Below are 22,542 nucleotides of genomic sequence, written 5' to 3'. Positions count from 1 at the left end.
CTTTTGTGAGCAGGAAGGAAATTAAAAAACATTGTTAGCCAGGTGAGAGGGTATCCTTTACAACTTTAAGGCCCTTCCTCTTGAAGCAGTGTGTGTTTTATTTCAGAGAGAGGTAGACAAAAACTGGCTTCTCATTTAAAGCTAACAATCGTCGATTTTATCAGCTGACATAATAGTCCTGAGCAGATCGTAGCTAGCTAGACGTTTGCTCTAGGGCTGCCCCCTCTTAGTCGATTAGTCGACTAATCGGTCGTTTTCTGTCGAATAAGATTTCTTTAGCTGACCAGTCTTTTTTTAATGCTTTTTCATGCTGAATGAATTATTTCCAGGAAACTTATGAGCACATCTCTCTGGTAAACACAAGATTTAAAGCGGTGCTTTTGTGTGATTCTTTGTGGAGAAACTCAGTTTTACAGATCTGTCGATTAAATCAACTAATTGATTAGTCGACAAAATCGTGTGAGTGTTGGTAATCTAAGAATTTCTTTTGAGGACAGCCCTAGTTAGCTCCATGGGTTGGTTGAAAACGTCGTCTCCAGCAGACTTCCATTTGAGAACCATGTAAAATGGTCTTAAATATGCACTTGGTGGCTACATACAGGATGGCGTGGTAAAAAAGTTTCCCTTGATATTATTACCCTGCTTTTGAATATCTGTTTCCTGCAGCGATTATAAATGTGTCTTAAACTAAACATAAATTTAAATGTGCTATTGTTGATATTCTGTTTTATCTGCTGTGTTCTGCATAATTAAGATGTATACAATTGGAAAAAGTATATTATTGTACCAATGAAAAGTGATTGTGTCCACCCTCAAGATGCTGCTGTGGGCGGCTGGTGCGGCAGCACGTTGGCTTCACAGCCAGCTTGGCCACGAAGTACTCGGACGTGAAGCTGGGTGAAAACCCCAACCTGTCCATGCCCGAGCAGGAGGAGTGGTCGGTGGAAAAACACACAGAGGCGAGCCCCACTGACGCCTATGGTGTCATCAATTTCCAGGGAGGGTCTCACTCGTACAGAGCCAAGGTAGGAGGGCAGACTCTTCTCTGCTGGAGGGCACGTTGTTCATGTAAAAACACAGCTTGTGAGTCTTGATAACTGTGATATAGATTGTTTAGAAACAATCTTACACAATATTTAAGGTGTTTTCTTCAATGTAGATGTGGGTAGACTCATTGTGAACATTTATTTACATACGTTTAACCCTGTGTACTAATGTAATAATAATTTTTCAACCAAACGGTTATTGGTTTCAGCTTCTCGGATGTGATGTTATGCTGCCTTTGCTCTGCTTTCTGTGTTCATGTGAACATGCTTTTCTTATGTCTGTGTCTACGTGGGCAGTATGTGCGTTTGTCCCACGACTCGCGGCCAGAGAGCGTCCTGCGGCTGATGCTGAAGGAGTGGCATATTGAGCTTCCTAAGATCCTCATCTCTGTCCACGGGGGAGTTCAGAACTTCGAGCTGCACCCACGCATCAAGCAGGTGGTGGGCAAGGGCCTCATCAAAGCTGCAGTCACCACCGGGGCCTGGATCCTCACCGGAGGGGTCAACACAGGTTTGTAGATTCGATTTTAGTCTCCACTGAAAAAATAAACAATCGGGGATAAATGTTTGGTTCATGGGAAAATAATGCAGCAAGCATGTGAATGTGAGACTGCCCTCTGAGTGTAATAAAGAATTGGTATTGTTGTTATGACAGCTAAATAACTCTTACTTTCCACCCCTGCTCCATTATATATTTCCTAAGTGAACACTCACGCACACTTACATTTTACTACGCAAACACACAGCCACCATCAGTGTGTGATGCGCTGATGTAGCAGAAGCTGTAATGCCGGGCTCTAAGCGTGTCATTTGGCTGTGTGTCGTGGCCGAGGTGTGTCTGCAGCCACAGCGCGACGTTAAGATGGTGTGGTCTGATCATAGTGTTTAAATCATTACTCACAGGGTCAATTACCCAGACCAGTGATTACTTTTAATGCCTCTGGCACCCTGACCAGTTGGGATGGTCTCCTGGATCACAAATTATTGCTGAATCCATGAGACCCGTTAGCTGAAGACTGCGGTTCACAAACAACCCCGGGACTAATGTACCTGTTGGGGCATTTTGGTGACAGAAGCTCGGCTGTTTCTTTTCAAATGCATGGTTAATGGAATCTACAGTATCCAGCACACTTTTACAAGTCATATATTTATACCACAATACATATGTTAAAGGGAATTTTAAGTGAGATATGGCAAAGGTTAAGTAGCAATAAAAACTTAACACTCCTTTTCAAGAAAGAGTGAAAGCTGATTGTTTAATGTATCCTTCCTAAAGGTGCGGCGAAGCATGTGGGCGACGCCCTCAAAGAACACTGTTCAAGATCATCAAAGAAAATTTGCACTATCGGGATCGCACCATGGGGAGTCATTGAAAACCGGAACGATCTCCTTGGCAGAGACGTAAGATGCAACTCTTACAATCTCATTTGTTCAAGATTATCTCGAAAGATCAAGTCCTAAGATGCCTCTCTATCTATTTAATGCCAAGTCTTTTCATGACAGCATTGATTTTGTCATAGTTTGGACTGTTTTATTTATTTATTCTGTTTTTCCTCACTCTCCTGTCCTCTTCCCTTGTACTACCTCCTCATGTCCACACTGCAGATCGTCGCTCCGTATCAGACGCTGCTGAACCCTCTCAGCAAACTAAACGTTCTCAACAATCTGCACTCCCATTTCCTCCTGGTGGATGATGGGACAGTGGGAAAGTACGGTGTCGAGGTCCAACTGCGGCGGGACCTGGAGAAGCACATCAACCTCCAAAGAATACACGCACGTAAGAAAAACTGAAATATTATAATTCAATACAACAAGAGATTTGATTTAGAAAAGCAGTCAGAGGCTCTTTTGCTAAGATAATGTCGCAACATTGTGTGTCTGGAAAGCCGAAAACATCGTCTTACTGATGTACTCCTATCCTCTTAGTCAAAATACCACACTTGGCTCATTAAATCACTGAAATGCATAACGTCATAAAAAACATTTGCCAACATGAGTATATTTTTGTCGACAGGAATAATCTTAAATTGTAATTTTTGTTAGGAGCTTTAAAGTTGGAGAAAGATTCAACTCCGCACTGTGTTGCACGTGATTTAAAATTTGTGCTAGTGCCTCAAATCCAAGCTAAAAGAGCGCCCCCTTCTTACATGAAAAAACTACTTAAATTCCATGTTATGCTTTCTCTATTACTTACTAATGATGACATTAAGCACAAAGTTTGTGTTTGTAAAGTGATTCACCCAGAGATGTTGTGTATTCTCCTAACCTCATCACGTCAGTCAGTGTGAACTGGTCTAATATGTGTGTCATCCACATAAACACACAGCACGTTAACATCTTCTTTTCAGCCTCTTTTCAAAAGAGCAGTTGCACCAAACATTACCATCAAATTACTCCAAACAGCATTTGCATCTCAGTTACATTAAACTGAAGCAATACAGTTGACGTTTTGTGCTGGCGGTAAAGTTTTACTGGATAAATTAAGAGGAGGATTTTATGTGTTAAGCAGGTTAACTTTTCCCCGGCATTAGATTTCTAGGAAATAATTAATTAGCAGTAAGATCTGGTTAACAAAATACTGTATGTGCAGATAATTGTAGTGTGTACTTGTGTGTGAATACCACTTTGGGCCATGTTGGATACTTCAGGGTAATTCAGGTGGTATCAGTTAAACTGTTAGGATGTTTAAGGGCACTTTCTCAAGCAATAGTCCGTTTGGATAGTCCGAATCAAAGTGAACTTCATACTTTGGTTTGTTTTCTATTTAGTTTGGTTCGGTTTCACAGTGCACAAATTCAAGCGGACCAAATAAAAAAATATATATATTTTTCGTCTCGGGAGCTGCCACTTCTATGCAGGAAATCGCAGACTTTGATATACTTTGACTCAGCACTGATGTCAAACAAACATCAGACTTATGCAAAAGTCCAGGACCGTCGTTTACCTGTGTCCATCTCAATAAATGCCCGAGCAGGCAGCCTGCGTTTTGGTTTCTTGGAAACAGTCCGAGACCACCTCTCAAACCGGTTGTTTTGGAGTTTGATTACTGCGTTCACAACTGCCCAAACAAACTGAACCAGGGTTTGATTAAAACTGACTAAATGTTGGCTTGTGAAAGTGCCTTAAGACTTCATCATCTAAAATGTCTGAAAGTCATAATTACATTTTGTGGTTAAACACATTCTTTATTATTCACATCATAGGTTAAAAGAAATCCAAATAATATTTTGTAAAGCTCTTTCAACAGTGAAGTATTATGTGTGTTAAGTTGAAGTGCAACCATTAAAACTTGAGACCACTTGAGATCACAGGGAAACAACCAAAAAGTTGAGTAGTTATTTGGCATAACTATTCCTATATTGTGTCCTTCAGATGGACTAAACTCCAAGGTGTAATCATTATGAAGCCAGTTTGTCTTTGCCTGGTGGAAACTAGGTGATAACAGTGAGCTGGTTATTATCATCTCAACACAACACTCATCACAAACTGTCTCTTGGGTGGAGTTGTGTTAGGTGGATGTGAAAATGTAACATAAACCGAAACGTTAAGCACACTCTTTGTCTTCTTCCTGGTAGGAATCGGTCAGGGTGTTCCTGTTGTGGCCCTGATCTTCGAGGGGGGTCCCAATGTGATCCTGACCGTGCTAGAGTACCTTCAGGAGAGCCCTCCTGTCCCGGTGGTGGTGTGTGAGGGGACCGGCCGTGCTGCTGACATCCTGGCCTACGTCCACAAGCAGACCGAGGAGGGAGGGTAGGACACACACACACACAGAGGACGGGGGGACGGTGGGACGGGGTGGGAGGAGAATATGACAGCTGTGGTTGGCATGCCAAAGATAAATCTTCCTAAATACTGTTATAGTGTTGATGTTTTTTTTTAGTGTAATCATAATTGAAACTAGAATGGCACTCGGAGAGCGCAGACATCCGCCAAGCCCGAGTACGATTCCCCCCCCCCCCCCCCCCCCCCCCCCCCCCCTCCGTTCAGCTTGCGCCATCATCCACGTGTATTTTTGTTTATGTTGAGATCAGCTGTATGACTAAAACACTTCAGTCAAACTGGACAGAAACAAAATAAAACTCACCGAAACCGTCGTCGTTACTCTTTCCAACAATCACCAAGTGTGCTTTGGTCGAACTCAACTGTAATTTCACCGAGTTTAATGTGAAAAAAAACTCAGATTCTATCCGGATCATGATCCGGATCGCCACCAAAATGTAATGGATCGTTCATTGTGCTACACCGCACCCCTTTTGGAGTAATCCTGCCAACTGACAAACCAACAAACCAACGCCGGTGAAAACATAACCTCCTTCCTAGGCATTCGGCCTTGGCGGAGGTAATAATGGACAGATGATAGAAAGGAGGGAGTGAACAGTATTATTAATTACTAATTGATTAAGCATGAGAGATACAGAAACAGAGAATTAATGAAAATCAAGGTTTCGGCAAGTGTTTTATAAAATATTTAGATTTGTGGTTAAGAATAGTTGTTAAAGTTGAAGGATTAGGAAAAGTTGCCAGTATGATGCTGTTAGTGTTGAGTCATTTCCTGTGTGGTAGACAGTGATGTTCTTTCATTTTTCTTTGCAATTCCTTTGATGGCAGCGTCGTTGGTGGCTCTCATCTATTTCTGTCCCAGTAGGATTTCTAACAACCGCGCCGCAGGCAGCTCAGTCTGTTATAAGAGAGTTGAAAATAGTTGAACTTGTGACAGAGTGCAGTAAAAAGTAATCTGCCGAAGGGCTTAATCAGCCTTAGTCCTGCACGATGTTATGAGACAATCACACGAGACCACAATTTGTGTCTTCGATGTAAATGTGTCCATGAACTTGAAATATGCCCTCATTCTATTGTAAATACCGCCTCAGCCAACATTACTGCTGTGTTTTGTTTGATTTATAGTTTAATTATCTTAGTGAATATGCAAATAGTGATCCAGTTTAACCTCTTTCACTCCTTGAGGGCGCTGGCAACGACTTTGCCATCTTTCAGAGGCCGTAGCAGGCTCATTTTTAGAGCGAATGAAGGTACTGCTATCACATGACACAAGAAAACCATTGGTACCAATTATGTCATGCTAGCATGTCAGTAAGGAGGCTAAATAACGCTCCAAAGTTAGGCTAAATTTTCACTGGTATGGTGATTTTCAAAGGGGTCCCTTGACCTCTGGCCTCAAGATATGTGAATGAAAATGGGTTCTATGGGTACCCACGGATCTCCCCTTTACAGACATGCCCACTTTATGATAATCACATGCAGTTTGGGGCAAAATCAAAGCCGTTGTTTTGCATGCAGTACAAATGCTATTTTCACCTATTCTAAAAATGGTTTCTGCATACTGGGGTCCCTAAACAGTCTAGGAATCTAAAATCTAAAAATCTAATCATCCTAAATTGGATGTGACTGTAAAGCTGAGACTCTTGTGGATTCAATGAGCCCAATTTTATTCATGTGTGATGATATTAGTCTTCATAGTAGCCATTTCATATAGTGAGACAATTTTAAACTTGACCTCACTGTATAAAATGACCTGTGGTGACCTCTAGGATAATCAGTCTCACAAACTAAAGATATAGGACATTCAGAGGACTTTTATGAGCTTCTCTCCAAAAGGACATGGTATTAAAATGAATTAATATAAGCAATATAAGGCTGCACATGCGCTGCACACATAGGAGTCTAAATGCAGTCTATTACTCATCTTTCAATCCTGTTGAAACGTTCTCGTGATGTGTTCTCTAGAGATCAGAGAACTTTGTGCCGGAATCAAACCTGTGTTTTAAGTGTTTTACAGCTGTGTGGGTTCGAGCAGCGTGCTGTGACCGTAACCACGTTCTACTGTAATTCTTCTACAGTCGTCTTCCTGATGGAGTGGAGACTGACATCATCGCAACCATCAAGAAAACCTTCAACTTCAGCCAGAGCGACGCCATCCACCTCTTTCAGACTCTGATGGAGTGCATGAAGAGCAAAGAATTGGTACTTTTTTTCTTTTTTTTTTAATCGCGTTCATACACTTCTAATCATTCATGTTCAGTTTTTATTTATTTATTTCCCATTTCAATGCGTGCAGCAATGAAATAGACTTGCAAAGATCAGTCATTTAATTCTCAGTCACATATATAGCTATTGTGGCAGGTTGTCTCGGAGTAAAAACGTATACTTAACAGTGCCGAGTACACACGTACACACCCTCTACAACAGCGCTATCTCTCTGAGAATAACTCATAATAATGAATCACTCATCACTCATCTTCAACCGCTTATCCGGGGTCGGGTCGCAGGGGAAAACAGCTCCAGCAAGGGACCCCAGACTTCCCTTCATAATAATTAATGTTGATGCATAATGAATACTGTGGGATTTATATTCCTTATTTCATATGCTATCTGGGATATTTGGGGTAATGAATATAAAAAAAACACAAATGCTTCTTGAGAAGTAAGAGAACATTGAGCAGCTTTTGACTAAATGAATCAATTGAAGCACTGCCACAGAGACAACTGTTAGTTTTTATAAAGCGATATATCACATATCACAAACTCTTAAAACATCTGGATAATGTCTGCGGGAACATGTTGATAAGTGCTATCTTGTTTCTCGGAAAAACAGATCACTGTGTTTCACATCAGCTCCGAGGAGCACCAGGACATTGACGTAGCCATTCTGAGGGCTTTACTCCAAGGTTAGTACTGTAGATGACTTCTCTCTCAACCTTTTTTTTTCCCCTTAATAAAGGAACTGAGTCACAAAAGTCACATAAAGTTGATTCAGTCTATTCATATGTCGTGGTTGTTGGCATTGAAAGATAAAGATTTCAAGACTTGGTAATGTTTTCGTTCTGATACAGATATGCTTTGAGAACAGCGCTCCCCTCTGTGTGCCCTTCTCTTTGTGTTCCTGAGGAGATCATGTTGCTCACATTCACAGGGCCTCCTTATTCCAACACTGTCAGTATGAGCTGCATGTCTTATTCCTCTTCTTCTTCACAGTCTGTTAGAGGAAGAGGAAAAATTGGACATTCTTACTTTGTTTTCATTATGTTGTAGAAGATCTGTATCTTTTTATTTTTATTTTGTATGAATGCAGTTGGAGTAAAAAGAAGACAAATACCCACTTAATAGTTTTTATTAAAAGACTGACAAGCTGTGTGAACACAGGCATTCTTCGTTTCAAGTACAGAACAAGTTATTCACCTGAAAGAGGTGTTTTGTACTGAACGTGGGTGGGCGCAGCAAAATCTAACGATTCAAGTTTATTTAGACAAAAGCAAGGAATTTATGAGTGACTGCAGCTGATCGATCGTCTGGAGAAACTGGTTCAGACCCTCAAAAGACAAAGAGACTGCGACTGAAAATGCCTAAGGCGCAGTCGTCCTGGTCAAACAGTAACTCATCCTCAAAAGGACCCTGGAGTACAAAAGCTCTCAGACCTCTTAAAGAATATCGAGTGCTGCTTAAAGATGTTTCTCTCTTTCACTGTGATTCAATTCATTTAGCAGGCTGGATGTTAAACAGGAAGTTTGAAGGAGTCCCTGTTGTTAAAAGCTGAATACATCCTCTTTTTCACGTGTTGACAGACTACCTAAGAGCTCAGGTTATTTTGAATTCAATTCATTAGTTTCAGTCCAATCAAACTCCCACTGAGATTCCTATTTCACATCCACACAATCTGTGTCCAGTGATTATGATCATTTGATTCAGATGGCTCCTAGAGGACAATAAAGCAGATTAGTGTGGAAGAGAGCAGTAGACTGAGCAGGGATTTACTTTGTAGTGTAATCTGCTATGTTGCTGTATTAGTGTGTAATTGACTGTATTACTGCCCTGGCCCAGCTCTACTATCCCCCTCTAATCCTGCTAGCTGGCTAAGAGGAAATACACAGTTAATAAGGCTTTACTTGCCTGGGAATGAATATATGTGTGTGTGTGTGTGTGTGTTGTTTACAAATGGCTGTACCTGTGTGTTTCAGGCACAAATGCGTCTGCCTTCGATCAGCTGGTCCTGACTCTGGCCTGGGACCGGGTAGACATAGCCAAGAATCATGTGTTTGTGTACGGACAGCAGCTCCTGGTACGTATTGGTGGCCGTTTGTCCGTGTGCGTATGTGTGTTTCGTGGATGTTTGCTTAGCTCAGCTTTAGCTCCAAAACCTTTGGACTCGCCCAAAATGTCCCCAGAATCTCTGCTGACCACAATCTGCAGTCTGAGGAGCCGGGGGACCGGACCCGGGCAGGCTGCCAAGAACTGCTTGTCTTGACTGTAACATGAACCCTGTTACAGTTGTCTTCATAAGCTGCCCTCAGTGCTTGTGTTTATTTTAAAACTGGGTGGGGGGGATCCTGGCTTTTGTGTGAACGAGAGGATAGATCATATTTATTTCTTGTGTTTTTTTTGTAATGTGGACATATTGTTGGTCTTTTCCCTCATTATGTTTTTTTATAAATAATAATTTTCTATCGAAATGAGGTTCATGACAACATGTTTATCTTTGTGTGCGTAGGTGAGCTCTCTGGAGCAAGCAATGCTGGATGCACTCGTGATGGACAGGGTGGATTTTGTTAAGTTGCTCATAGAAAACGGCGTGAGCATGCACCGTTTCCTGACAATCAATCGGCTGGAGGAGCTCTACAACACGGTAACATTATGAAGCACGCAACCAGCCACTGAATAACAGAGATGGGCCGTGTATAAAATAATATATACATATACGTGTTGAGTGTTGTTTTGTATCTTCTATTTTAGAAACAACATCCTAACAACCCAACTCTCCTCCACCTGGTTAGAGATGTTAAACAGGTACAGTCAGTCCAGTAAATGTACGTTTTATCAGTTGATGTTAACCGAAGTCTGTTCGGTGTCATTTATTCACTTTGTTTCTGTGCCTTCTTGCAGAGTCATCTGCCTCCAAACTATAAGATCACTTTGATTGATGTGGGCCTGGTTATTGAGTACCTGATGGGCGGGACTTACAGGTGCAACTACACCAGGAAACGCTTCCGAATCATTTACAACAATCTCCATGGAAACAATAGGGTGAGTTTGAACTATTGCGACTCCTGGAGTGTCTTTGTTGCACTGTACAAAACGTCTTTTATGGTGTTGATATTTTAAACTTTTTTAAAAAATAAATTTTATTGCAGGAGTGTAGGAATTAACATAAATTTACATTTGCTTACATATGATGCCATACTTATATAATGCCTTCAATGTTAATATGTTTTATAGTGGAAAAATAAAATTGTTAGAAATAAAGAAAATAATTACAGGAATAAAAACAAGAAAAAGATTCAAGAAGAAAAATGAAAAATAACAAATATATAACATATATATATATATATATATATATATTCGTGAAAGAAAATCAACTAATGTGAAAATGTTTTCATGTTGTGTGCAGAGGTCGGGGCGCCACACAGCAGGTCCTGGTTCTCATTTGAGGAAAAGTCACGAGTCTTTTAGCATGCAGGCCGACAAGAAGGAGAAGACGAGGCACAACCACTTCATCAAAACTGCACAGCCATACAAACCTAAGGTAAATATTTCAATAAAAGGAACAAGGCCTGCTTTAGACATTCCTAAAAATGAAAAGGTCTAGAGATTAAGATCTTTCTCAGCATCTAATCACTGTTATTTGTCTAATCACTGCTTCGTCCCTGTCCTCCTAGCTTGAGTCTTCCATCGAGCAGAACAAAAAGCGGAGCAAAGAAGAGATTGTGGACATAGACGACCCAGAGACGCGGCGGTTTCCCTACCCTTTCAATGAGCTGCTGGTGTGGGCTGTGCTGTTGAAGAGGCAGAAAATGTCGCTCTTCTTCTGGCAGCACGGCGAGGAGAACATGGCGAAGGCTCTGGTGGCCTGCAAGCTTTGCCGATCTATGGCCTACGAGGCCAAGAAGAGCGACGTGGTGGACGACACCTCAGAGGAGCTCAAGGAGTACTCAAAGTGAGTTTTTCTGTGGCTATGATTCGTGTCAGGTAGCTATTATCCTATAGAAGTAAATGTATGGACTAATCAAACTGTGCTGATGTATTTCAGTGAGTTTGGGACGTTGGCAGTGGACCTGCTGGAGGAGTCGTTCAGGCAGGATGAGACCATGGCCATGAAGCTGCTCACCTACGAGCTGAAGAACTGGAGTAACTCCACATGTTTGAAGTTGGCTGTGTCCTCCCACCTACGGCCCTTTGTGGCTCATACCTGCACCCAGTTTCTGCTGTCAGACATGTGGATGGGACGCCTGAACATGCGCAAGAACTCCTGGTACAAGGTTCATATTCCATCTCGATTTTTCTTTTTAGTAACAAAATACAAGCACTGGAATCAGTGCTTTGCTTTTCAGTGGCTGCTGAGGTTGGACAGTGTGAACTATTAGTCTATGTACAGCTTAACACAAATATTAAACCACCATACTGTAGTGGTTTAATATTTGTGTTTGGTGAAGTTTTGCCAACAGATGCAGTGTTCCCGGGGCTTGAACAAAGGTCTGTTTTCATATCTAATCCCAATCTCGGTTCAAGTGCTTTGTTGAGGTTTTAAAATGCCACTCAGTTGGATGAGTCATGGTGACACGAGGAATAAACTGTTTATTAATGCTCCTGTTTATCTCAGGCGGCCTCCTGGTGCAAGCATTTCCTGAATTGTAGGTCAAAACTCATTCATAAAACCTCAGGACTGCACTGTAAAAACACTGTCAGTTTCAAATTTAATTTCTGTTACAAAAGACGCTGCATTTTTCATAATACTTTTCTTAGTAAATATCAAAATAAATAGAGTAATTATGCTACTGAAAAAACATTTATTCTTCAATGTCTTCCCTAAATCTTTTTTTAAAAGTTTTTTTTTTATTTGGATACTCGCATGAAATGAACATGCTGTCATTTCTTTGTTTATGATTTTATTTATTTTTCATCAGAGAGGGAACTTTTACAGCAGGGCTTGGCTTGTGTTATACTGTTTTTGTGGTAAAACATTTGGGATTCATTAGCGTGTGTAATTCAAAAGACATTCTTGACAAATATAGAAGCATCCACCCACATTAGTATGTTTTTGTCTCTAGGTGATTCTGAGTATCTTGGTGCCTCCTGCCATCCTACTGTTGGAGTACAAATCCAAGGCTGAGATGGCTCACATCCCTCAGAGTCAGGACGACCACCAAATGACCATGGAGGACAGCGAACACAACTTCCAGAACATAGCTGAAGACATCCCAATGGTTCGATTTACTCTGTTCTTCTGTTTTTCTATTTTGACTTTTTTCCTTTTCATTTGAAAACATGATGTATCTCTAGCATCAAAGCAGTCCTACAATGAAATAAATCATTGAAAACATCAAGTCCAAATTCATCATAAGAGACTTGAAGATGAAAAACAGTCCATAGTTTAGGCGGTGTTAAAGGGTTAATGGTCTGTGAACAGGTTGTATGTCTGTTCACTCTTCTTTTATATCTCTTTCACTCACATTGTCCTCTTTACTCTGCTTTCTCTCATTTTCTGTCCACATTGTGGCCTGCTGTTGTCTAATTTTGGGCCTTTTTAACCTCTCCGCAGGATGTGTTCAAGGAGGCCAGATCCCACGACCCCGTGGAGCCAAAGAACGACATGGAGACACACGTTCGCTCCAGGAAGCTGCCCTTAACCAGGAAAATTTACGCCTTCTACCACGCTCCCATTGTCAAGTTCTGGGCCAACACGGTATGGAAATTACAGAAGAGAACGCACACACTCACACACACACACACACCTATACATACATCTTTTAAGTCTGGAGATTGACTTGGCCAGTCTCAAACCTTCCACTTCTTTCCCCTGATGAACTCCTTGGTTGCTTTGGCAGTGTGTTTTGGGTCGTTGTCTCGCTGCATGATGAAGGATCTCCTGATCAGTTTGGTTGCATCTCTCTTTAAATTGGCACACAAAATGTTTCTGTAGAGTTAATTTTGTTGCAATGAGCCCGTCCCAGAAGAAGCCATGCAAGCCCAAGCAATGACATTACCTCCACCCTGTTTCACATATGAGCGTGTGTGTTTGGGATCATGAGCAGATCCTTTCTTTCTCCACACATTAGCCTTTCCATCACTTTGGTAAAGGTTAATCTTGTCCCTCGTCTCAGTACTTTTTGGGCAAATTCCAATCTGGCCTTCCTATTCTTATGCTTATGAGTGGTTTGCATCTTCTGGTGTAGCCTCTGTACTTTTGCTCCCGAAGTCTTCTGCGAACGGTGGATTGTGATACCGTCACTCCTGAACCTCTGGAGGTTGTTGGTGATGTTGAGAAGTTGTTTTCGGGTTTTTGCTTTACAGCTCTCACAATGTTTTTGTCATCAACTGCTGATATTTTCCTTGGTCTACCGGTTCGACGTTTATTGCTCCGTACACCGGTGGTTTCTTTCTTCTTCAGGACATTGTAAATGGTTGTACCGGCTATATGGCCAATGTTTGTGCAATGGCTCTGATTGATTTTCCATCTTCTCTCAGCTTTAAAATTGCTTGCTTTTCTCCCATAAACAGCTCTCTGGTCTTCATGTTGGCTTCACCTTTTTAACTATAAATGCAGTCTGCACAGGCAAAACCCAAAGCTGAAACTGAGAGTAGATATTCAGCGCTATTTATTGTTTGAATAATCAATGTAATAGGACACACCTGGGCAACAAAAAACACCCGTCAGTCACATGCTCCAATAATTTTGCTCACTTGAGAATGGGTGGGTTCAAACAAAAGGTGCTATCTTCTAAGTTTTTTTAAAAGAGCTAGATGTAAATATCCGGAAATAGAAGCTGAAATGCTGATCTCTTGTCTCATATTCATCTTTTGATGTCAAACCCAAATGTTTTCAGTGTACAGCAAAAGTAAAGGAATTGGCCTTGCTGTTCCAATAGGTTTTGGAGGAGACTGTATTTGTTCTGCACCGTTAGTAGAATCAATACAATCTAATGCTCAATGTCAGTTAATTTCTTTCCCAGAGTGACTTAGCAATGTGATTCTTGGCTAGTTGAACACCATCCTTTTTTTGTCTTCAAATGAAAGCCACTACTTTTGTCTGCGCTCCATTAAACCCTATTGGAAGTGTTAACAAGTGGGATGCAAATGAGGTACCATTACCTTCACACTGCACCAGCACTCCTACTGGTTGGCTTTGTATAGTGAGGAGGAATCTGAGATTGATAGCATAAATTTCTGCATGCGTTACGCTTACACTGGTAGCAGTTAAAGCTTATTTTAAACACATTTTCTTGGAATACACACTTACTACTCATTCACACTCCTGCACAGGATTATCACTCATCTTTTGTCTCACTTGTTCTTATGTTTATTTATATACACAAGCCTGAGGCTGGTTCTCAGGAGCCTTGGAGTTGTCATTGAGGGGGTTATTTGCAGAGACAGGGTTGTTTTTCAGGCTGTTCAAGACTGAGAGCTGCTGATACCATCACTGAAACTGCTAGTCTACGTCATATAGCCTGTGCCGAAGCTTATCTACATCTGCTGTTCCTGCCTCCATTCCGACTTCAACACATCAACGCAGCACACAACAAATAGCTTACCCATCAGATGGGAGTGTTAATGGCTGATTTTCCAACAGTTCACACCTCCCATGTCAAGGTTCAGAGATTTTTCTAATCCAAGTTGTACCAAGAAACTGGACGTGTGTGTGTGCGTGTGAGCGTGCACATGTACTTTCCCACAGGCTGCAGTATGGTTGTACAGAAGAGCTCCTTTCTGTTTCAGGTACAGGCCAAACTTCTCACTAAAAGCCATAGTAATTCATTTTTGGCCAGTGGAGGGCAGAAGAACTCTGACTTTTAGCACTGATATCACCTCATAGTTGTTATGAAGTTGTTAAGACTAACATCGGGTTGATGAGAGCGGTGAATAGTCCAGTTACCTATAGTAGCTTTATTCAGTGTTACAATGAAATTAATGAAAATATTTGCAGCTTTTAATTACTAGTCGGTTAAGCATCCCCATCTCTATTTCATATATAATGCCCTGAACCGCTCCCCCTCCCTTCTGAGAGCATGACTTTGTTGGGAACTGTGATTTTTCACTTGAGATGGAGAAGCTCTCACACGGCTAACCGCCAGCTGAGCTCTGAGAGCTCAGAGGCCTCAGTCAAAATGGCAGACTGTGTGTTCCTTACTCAAATGATGAGGTTCAGCCCCTTCAGAGGGCCTCTGCTGACCACGTCTCAAAATATTTCAGAGAGAGGAAGCCCCTCTCTCGGGAACTGCCTGAATTTAGAGGCTCTTTGTCAACACAGGCCAGTTATCATCTACGTCCAACATATCACACATATCTACATGTATGATATACATTGCATATCATATACAGCATTTCCATTCTTGGGAGAATTAATCTTTTATTTACATTTTGGAAAAAAGCGTTTTATCTAATGTTTTTGGAGTTGTTTATGACTCTTTTTGTTGTGTTGTTTTCAGCTCTTCTACCTGGGCTTCTTGATGACCTACTCGTATGTTGTCCTGGTGAAAATGCCTGAATGGCCTTCTCCTCAAGAGTGGGTGGTCATCCTCTACATATTCACCTCTGCCATCGAGAAAATTCGAGAGGTATGTGCAACAAAAGTGTTAGACCCATATTGTCAGGCTCTATAATATAAAAACAACGCAGGTAATGAAGATGCACATGAACTAATCTCCTCAGCATTCTTTCACATGGTCTTCTTTTTTGCTCCTCCATCTCCTTCTTTTCCCCAGATGTTTATGTCTGAAGCAGGCAAAATAAGCCAGAAGATAAAGGTGTGGTTCAGTGACTATTTCAATGTGTCCGACTTTCTGGCCATTGTGACCTTCTTTATCGGCTTTGGCCTGAGATTGGCCGGAGGTGAAGCCTTCGTCCCCGGGAGGACGGTGTATTGTCTCAATATCATCTTCTGGTACGTGCGACTCCTGGATATCCTGGCTGTGAACCAGCAGGCTGGACCGTATGTCATGATGATCGCTAAAATGGTGAGTTCTCGTGAGAGAGAGAGAAGTCAAACCACTACATGATGTAGAACAGGGGTCTCCTACCTTTTTTTTCCCCTCTAAGAGCTAATTTGACAAAAGCCATAAAGTCCCATGAAAAGATGTGGTGGACTTTGGTGGAGTGGCGCTCGCTTGATACATATTTCACCGACTGACATGCTCGCACCGCAAATGAGACACACTCCTTTGTCATTCACATTTGTGAAACAAGTCTGCTAACACCGCCGAATGTTACGGCGTCACTGCGGTGTAACTCGTTTAATTGACACCTGATTGGCAAATAATCATTTTGTGTCAGAAGGGGGTGGGATGTCGAATGTAGAAATTTAAACAAAGTGACTTTGTGTTATTACATTTCTGTACATAATTGTTTTAACCTTTAGCGAACCACTCAGAAACAGGTAGCGAGCTACTTGTCGGAGACCCCTGATGTAGAGTAAGCAGACGTGAACGCTTTTGTAAATGGTGTAAAAGTTGTCATTATTTTTCCACCGTGTTTTTTTCTGCTCTCAGAGATACAATGAAACAGGAATAATATTTTAATATTTATACATACACTACTTTGTTGATGTAAGTGGAATTGTAATAAGCCCTAGAACACTTCATGTACAGTAAGAATTTACATCAAAGTGTTTAATAGTCACAGACAACCTTAAATGATAGGCTTGTTTTGTAGCTTTTTAGGTCATACTGTAGTCTGAACAGTCATTGCTATGTTTCTGTGCATTCACAAATTGCTCATATTCATATTTATGGTTTTATTTAATCTGCTCGAACATTCATATTTATACAGCGTTAATCATCTACATGCCGTAACCAGGTATTGTAACCTATTGTATTATCTTGAGCAGCCCCATCAGTTTTAGAAAACAGACTTTCTTTCCATCAGTCCTGCTATTTTTTTTCTCCATTTGCTGTGCTCCATGTGTTTTAACAAAGTATTTATATGACTTTTGAGTTGATAGCTTACATTCAACAGAATATTGGATAACATGATGTTCATATCATCTGAAAATGAGTTGATTTCATTTCGTTAAAGGAGTAGTTCAACAATTTGTTTTAATATATCTACTTGCTTTCTTGCAGTTGCACTAAATGTGAAGCTAGAATCAGAGGATGCTTAGCGTAGCTTAAAGACTGGAAGAAGGGGGAAACGGCTAACCTGGGTCCGTCTGAAGCTAAATCAATCTGCTTACCAGCAACTCTTAACTTTACTAAGTTACAAGTTATATCTGGTTTGTTTAATCGACACACAAATAAAAGTTCAAAAATTACAAGTTACGTTCCTTGGTTTAGCCATTGACTTCCTGAAATCTAAGTAGTGAGCTGGTAACTGAGTTTTTTACCTTTGGACAGCGCCAGATTAGCCATTACTCCTACTTTCAGTCTTTATGCTAATCTAAGATAAGCAACTGATAGCTGTAGCTTTCTATTTTCTGTAGAAATATTAAAGTGGTATCAATCTTCTCATCCTGTTCTCAGCAAGAACGCAAATAAGTGTATTTCCTAAACTATCAAACTCCTCCTTTAAGTGAAATTAGGTTTAATTAGAACATAATCAAGTTTCCATCATGTACACCTTCATTGCTGTTAAGTAGTCATAAACCCTTCAACATTACTGAGTCTGCCCTGGGGATTTCAATACAGACATTATAAAGACAATCAATAATTGCTAAGAAACGGGCAACAACAGACCAAATCAAAGACTAGAAGACCATGGCCTCTATTCTTCTTTTATTTAACAAGCTGTCATATCAAAAGTGTAACAAAAGTAATAAAACGGTGCTGATTTTGGATCCCCAGAGTAGACGTGTGTGCACTAAAGAAACTCTGTGGATGTGCTATTAAGTCCAACATTATTTCAAGTAGTGATGATGCCATCAGTCATATGTTTCATTCATCATGTGTGTGACATCTCTTGCAGGTGGCCAACATGTTTTATATTGTGGTAATAATGGCTATAGTCCTGCTGAGCTATGGCGTACCCAGGAAAGCCATCCTGTACCCAGACGAGGGGCCCAGCTGGACGCTGGCCAAAGATGTGGTCTTCCAGCCGTACTGGATGATGTACGGGGAAGTGTATGCCTATGAAATCGATGGTAAGGACGATGAGGATGGTAGGGGAGATTACGCGGGTAAGAGCAGTTTTATTCAAAGCTTCTCACCACAGCATGATAGCTGATTGTCACTCAAAACAAGCACTGGAAATCAAACCCACGACGGCCTAATCATTGCCTCCCCTCACAGCCTCTCTCACACACGTGGCTCACACGCCGAAGCAGCCAACGCGGGTCTCTTTGGGAAGGGCGGGGCCTTTTATTTCACCACAGCATCGACTGCCTCGACTCAGCTGAAAACGGTCTAGATAACAGGCAAACGATTAAGTGATCAGCACTTGAGTCGGGCGCATTTGAAGCTTCGGTGGAACAAAACACCTGGCTGTGCTCCATAGCCTGAGTTGGCGTCCAGAGGTTTCACACACTGTTGAAAATTGATCACATGTTTACCAACTGTTACTGTGACCTGGAAGTGGTGAATAGTCAGATGTCAATTACGCAGTGTAAGTTTGTCGTAAAGTTATTCTAGTGAAAAGAAGAGAAATTTAAAAACAGAATTGAGTGATCAAGGTTAGTTTTCAAACAAAATAATCCTCTGAACAAATCCTAGTTGTAGTGTGTTTTGTCACACCTCAAGTGTAAGAAGGGAATGTCTTTACAATACACATGTATATGTCATTTTTTGGGGATTTACATTACTAATATATCAATTTATTTATAGAAACAGCTGTTTCCACAGTTTAAACATCATAATGAATACATTTAATAGTAATCCAATTTAACGCCACTAATTTCTTTAACTTACTAACACAGAGGGAAGATACATACATCATATGAATCTAGAAAACTTAAGGAGTCCATCGGTACCAACCATGTCATACTAGTCCCCGCTAGTCATAATACTATTTGTCGACAAGGAGGGTAAATAACGTTCTTGTATGGTCATTTTCAAAGGGTGTCCCTTGACCTCTGACCTCAAGATATGTGAATGAAAATGGGTTCTATGGGTACCTACGAGTCTCCGCTTTACAGACATGCCCACTTTATGATAATCACATGCAGTTTGGGGCAAGTCAGAGTCAAGTCAGCACACTGACACACTGACAGCTGTTGTTGCCTGTTGGGCTTGAGTTTGCCATGTTATGATTTGAGCATATGTTTAATGCTAAATGCAGTACCTGTGAGGGTTTCTGGACGATATTTGTGATAGTTTTGTGTAGTTAATTGATTTCCAATAATAAATATATACATACATTTGCATAAAGCAAGCATATTTGCCCACTCCCATGTTGATAAGAGGATTAAATACTTCACAAAGCTCCCTTTAAGTTACATTTTGAACAGATAAAGAATGCGTGATTAATTTGCGATTAATCACGATTCAATATTTTAATAGATTGACAGCCATAATTAAAACAATTAATATTCCAATGCAATTTCAAGGTAGTATTGTCCTCTTTTGTCTTAGTATGTATCCATGCGTGGTAGAGTCAGGGGCAGATAGTTAGTTACAGATTTTGCAAATGAACAAGACCTGGATGTGATATTTATTTGGGGGACGTGTAGGTGCGTGCATACTTGCAGGTGTGGGCATATCCTAAAAAGCTCCTCCTCTTCACAGTGTGTGCCAATAACACTGAAACATCAGTAAGGTCCCTGTGTGCGGCTGGAGTGTGGTTGACTCCTCTCCTACAAGCAGTCTACCTCTTTGTACAGTATATACTAATGGTCAACCTCCTCATCGCCTTCTTCAAGTAAGTGCCCAACATTTCAGTGCTAAATCCAGAATAATGTGCGCACTCATTTTTGCTGGCATTCTCCACAACATCATCATCCTCAGTGTAATTTCTGTACTCTGTTTTCCAGCAATGTGTATCTGCAAGTGAAGTCCATTTCTAATCTGGTTTGGAAGTACCAGCGCTACCACTTTATTATGGCCTACCATGAGAAGCCTGTCCTCCCACCCCCCTTCATTCTCCTCTGCCATATCTACTCCCTCTTCTGTATGTGTAGAAAGAGGAAGAAGGAGCATAACTACGGACCAAGTACGACCACACTACTGTCATTTTCTGGCAGAAACCTCATGTCTCCTAAATGTTAATTATTAAAAACCTGCTGTAATGCTATTTATATATTTTCAAGAACAAACATCTTGGATTTAAATGCTTTATGTGTACAAAACAATTGAGCAAAGTGATGCTGCTTAACTGGGCATTAAGGAAATCTCCAACAGTAACACGGGTTTGCTGTCTTTCTTTCAGAGCTGTTTCTCACAGAGGAAGACCAAAAGAAGCTTCATGATTTTGAGGAGCAGTGTGTGGAGACGTACTTCCATGAAAAGGATGATCAGTTTCACTCGGGGAGTGAGGAGCGCATACGTCTTACCTCAGAAAGGTGGGACTGTTACTGGCATTTTTTGAAGGTCTCCCTCTGGAGTTCTCTTGTAAATAAACAAAAGTTATGTTGACAGTCAGTCTTAAGATCTTTGCACACAAAGTCCGTATTTTTCATATGTGAGTCCAATGTGTTTTATTTTTCTATTGGCTGCAAAAATTCGCAGTACGAGACAAAACTGAATCAATTACTTGAGTGCATTTGGATCGAGCTAATCCAAAACGGGGCTAATGAATGAATGACATTAGCAAGAAGCTATCGTTCAGCTACCTAGAGCACAATCACTACCCGCTGATCTTTCCTACTTCCTTTGTTTTGTGACCATCGCTGATTCCAAGCTGTTCTGCAGTCACCTGCCACAATATACCTTTATATTTTCCATCTATGTATTCTTTTATTTCTTTATCATAAAGCAGTTTGTGCAAGGAGACAAAGCGAATGTTTATCATGCCATTTTAGATGATGACGTTTGCATGGACGGTGGCTCTGAGTAGTCAAACAATCCTCTTTTGCCTTTTGACGGATGCAAAAAAACACAGGAAGCCCGCTCATAACAAATTGCTCCATAGTGCTACTAGAGGTCAAAAACACCACAGGTTACCTTTTAAGATTGTCTAAAACATACCCCACTGAATATACAGTAATTATGAAATTAAAACATTTCCTTAAATGACTAGAAATGAGAATAATCTGACATTTTCAAAATGAATTGGTGAAAATGCCATGCTATAGCATTATTAGAAATTAAGAAATGTGTCCTCTACATTTTAATTGTAACAATATGATATTAACATTTAGGTAACACAAGCTGAGCTGTGAGTAACCGAGTCTACTGTTTGTCATTTCCAGGGTCGAGACCATGTGTATGCAGCTGAGGGAGGTTGGGAACAAGGTGAACTTTATAAAACGCTCTTTGCACACACTGGACTCCCAGATCGGCCACCTGCAGGACCTCTCAGCTCTGACTGTGGACACCCTGAAGACCCTCACTGCTCAGAGGGCGTCGGAGGCCAGCAAGGTCCACAATCAGATCACCCGGGAGCTCAGCCTCTCTAAGAACGTGGTCCCCAGCATCGCCACTGTGGCAACAGACACTGGCCCCCACTCCAAATCATCCGTGATAGGCAAACGCAGTGTGGGGGCCTACTTCGGCTCCTCTTTTCCCCAGGCAGGAGTCAACATGGCAGATTCTCTTTTTGGGATCGGTGTTGGGGGAGGGGCTGGGACGGAAGGTAGCCGGAGAGTCGGGCCCAGCCATGGAACAGGACTTGGGCTGGACCCCAACCTGAGCCCAGCATTGAGTCCAGAGAGGAGGGGGTTGTTTGGGCTCGGGTACCTTGCTGCAGAGGCTGGCTCCTCAGGCAGTGTCGGCTCCAGTGCCTTTGTCCAAAGTGCTGTGGCTATTTCCCCTCCGGAGCTGCGTCTCCGAGGCCGCTCTCTCACCCAGAGTAAGCTGACCCGTCCACAAGAGCCGGGCCTCTCCGACTCCCCATCCAGCCTGCCCAATGTGCCCTCCACCGGGGCTATGTTCCACATCAGCAGCACCCCTTCCCAGCCCAGTGGCTCCAGCCACCCAGAACTCGCCCTAGCGAGGCTTTACCAGCAGCCCTTCCAGCCAGACAGCACCACTGTAGAGTTTGGGGCATTTGTGGGTGAGTATGAGACTAAGGGTGAATCTTGTGTTGATGAGGAGATAAAAGAGGAGGGTGAAAACTGTGTGTGTGTGTATCCTACTGTTGTCATTGTCTCTAAGACTTCGCGCTCTGCTCGGCCTGCCTGCTTGCCTGCTTGCACTGCGAAGCCTGATAACACAGAGGGGTTAGGAGGTGGGGGGAGAGAGAGGGAGGCGGGTCGGGGGTACGTGAACGAGGCGTTCTGCGACGACGAGGGAAGATCAGGCTTTCTGAGTAGACAGAATACAGACACTGTACTGGCTCCGGAAATTGAATCATCACCAGACGACACCCACGGAAATAGAGGCCTGCCAGGTTGTCCGCATGTCCCTGCCGTGGCACCCAGGAGACCCCACAGACGAAGGAGCAGGAAAGTGAATATGTCGGGACC

General features: G+C 41.8%; 1 protein-coding gene across 4 annotated transcripts in view; it reads left to right on the top strand.

Annotated features, from left to right (window-relative positions):
* The window catches only part of trpm7 (transient receptor potential cation channel, subfamily M, member 7), a 48,319-nt gene that overhangs the window by 14,600 nt on the left and 11,177 nt on the right, over window positions 1-22,542 (top strand). For 2 of the 4 annotated variants that reach the window (XM_074611364.1, XM_074611349.1), the window contains exons 4-26: window positions 818-1,025; window positions 1,344-1,557; window positions 2,323-2,447; window positions 2,652-2,823; window positions 4,622-4,796; window positions 6,905-7,028; window positions 7,660-7,732; window positions 9,020-9,120; window positions 9,550-9,684; window positions 9,792-9,845; window positions 9,942-10,082; window positions 10,447-10,581; window positions 10,715-10,992; window positions 11,086-11,314; window positions 12,104-12,259; window positions 12,595-12,738; window positions 15,482-15,610; window positions 15,758-16,009; window positions 17,952-18,162; window positions 19,706-19,838; window positions 19,951-20,129; window positions 20,346-20,478; window positions 21,328-22,130. In XM_074611364.1, the coding sequence (XP_074467465.1) occupies window positions 818-1,025; window positions 1,344-1,557; window positions 2,323-2,447; window positions 2,652-2,823; window positions 4,622-4,796; window positions 6,905-7,028; window positions 7,660-7,732; window positions 9,020-9,120; window positions 9,550-9,684; window positions 9,792-9,845; window positions 9,942-10,082; window positions 10,447-10,581; window positions 10,715-10,992; window positions 11,086-11,314; window positions 12,104-12,259; window positions 12,595-12,738; window positions 15,482-15,610; window positions 15,758-16,009; window positions 17,952-18,162; window positions 19,706-19,838; window positions 19,951-20,129; window positions 20,346-20,478; window positions 21,328-22,130 (4,304 nt within the window). Of the gene's footprint in view, window positions 1-817; window positions 1,026-1,343; window positions 1,558-2,322; window positions 2,448-2,651; window positions 2,824-4,621; window positions 4,797-6,904; window positions 7,029-7,659; window positions 7,733-9,019; window positions 9,121-9,549; window positions 9,685-9,791; window positions 9,846-9,941; window positions 10,083-10,446; window positions 10,582-10,714; window positions 10,993-11,085; window positions 11,315-12,103; window positions 12,260-12,594; window positions 12,739-15,481; window positions 15,611-15,757; window positions 16,010-17,951; window positions 18,163-19,705; window positions 19,839-19,950; window positions 20,130-20,345; window positions 20,479-21,327; window positions 22,131-22,542 lie in introns of those variants that run through there. The other 2 variants (XM_074611355.1, XM_074611372.1) reach the window with 2 other exon arrangements.

Source organism: Sebastes fasciatus, chromosome 2 (assembly GCF_043250625.1).
Source record: "Sebastes fasciatus isolate fSebFas1 chromosome 2, fSebFas1.pri, whole genome shotgun sequence".
Taxonomy (NCBI): Eukaryota; Metazoa; Chordata; class Actinopteri; order Perciformes; family Sebastidae; genus Sebastes; species Sebastes fasciatus.
The sequence above is the reverse complement of the archived record's forward strand: the minus strand, read 5'-3'. Positions and strand labels throughout refer to the sequence as shown.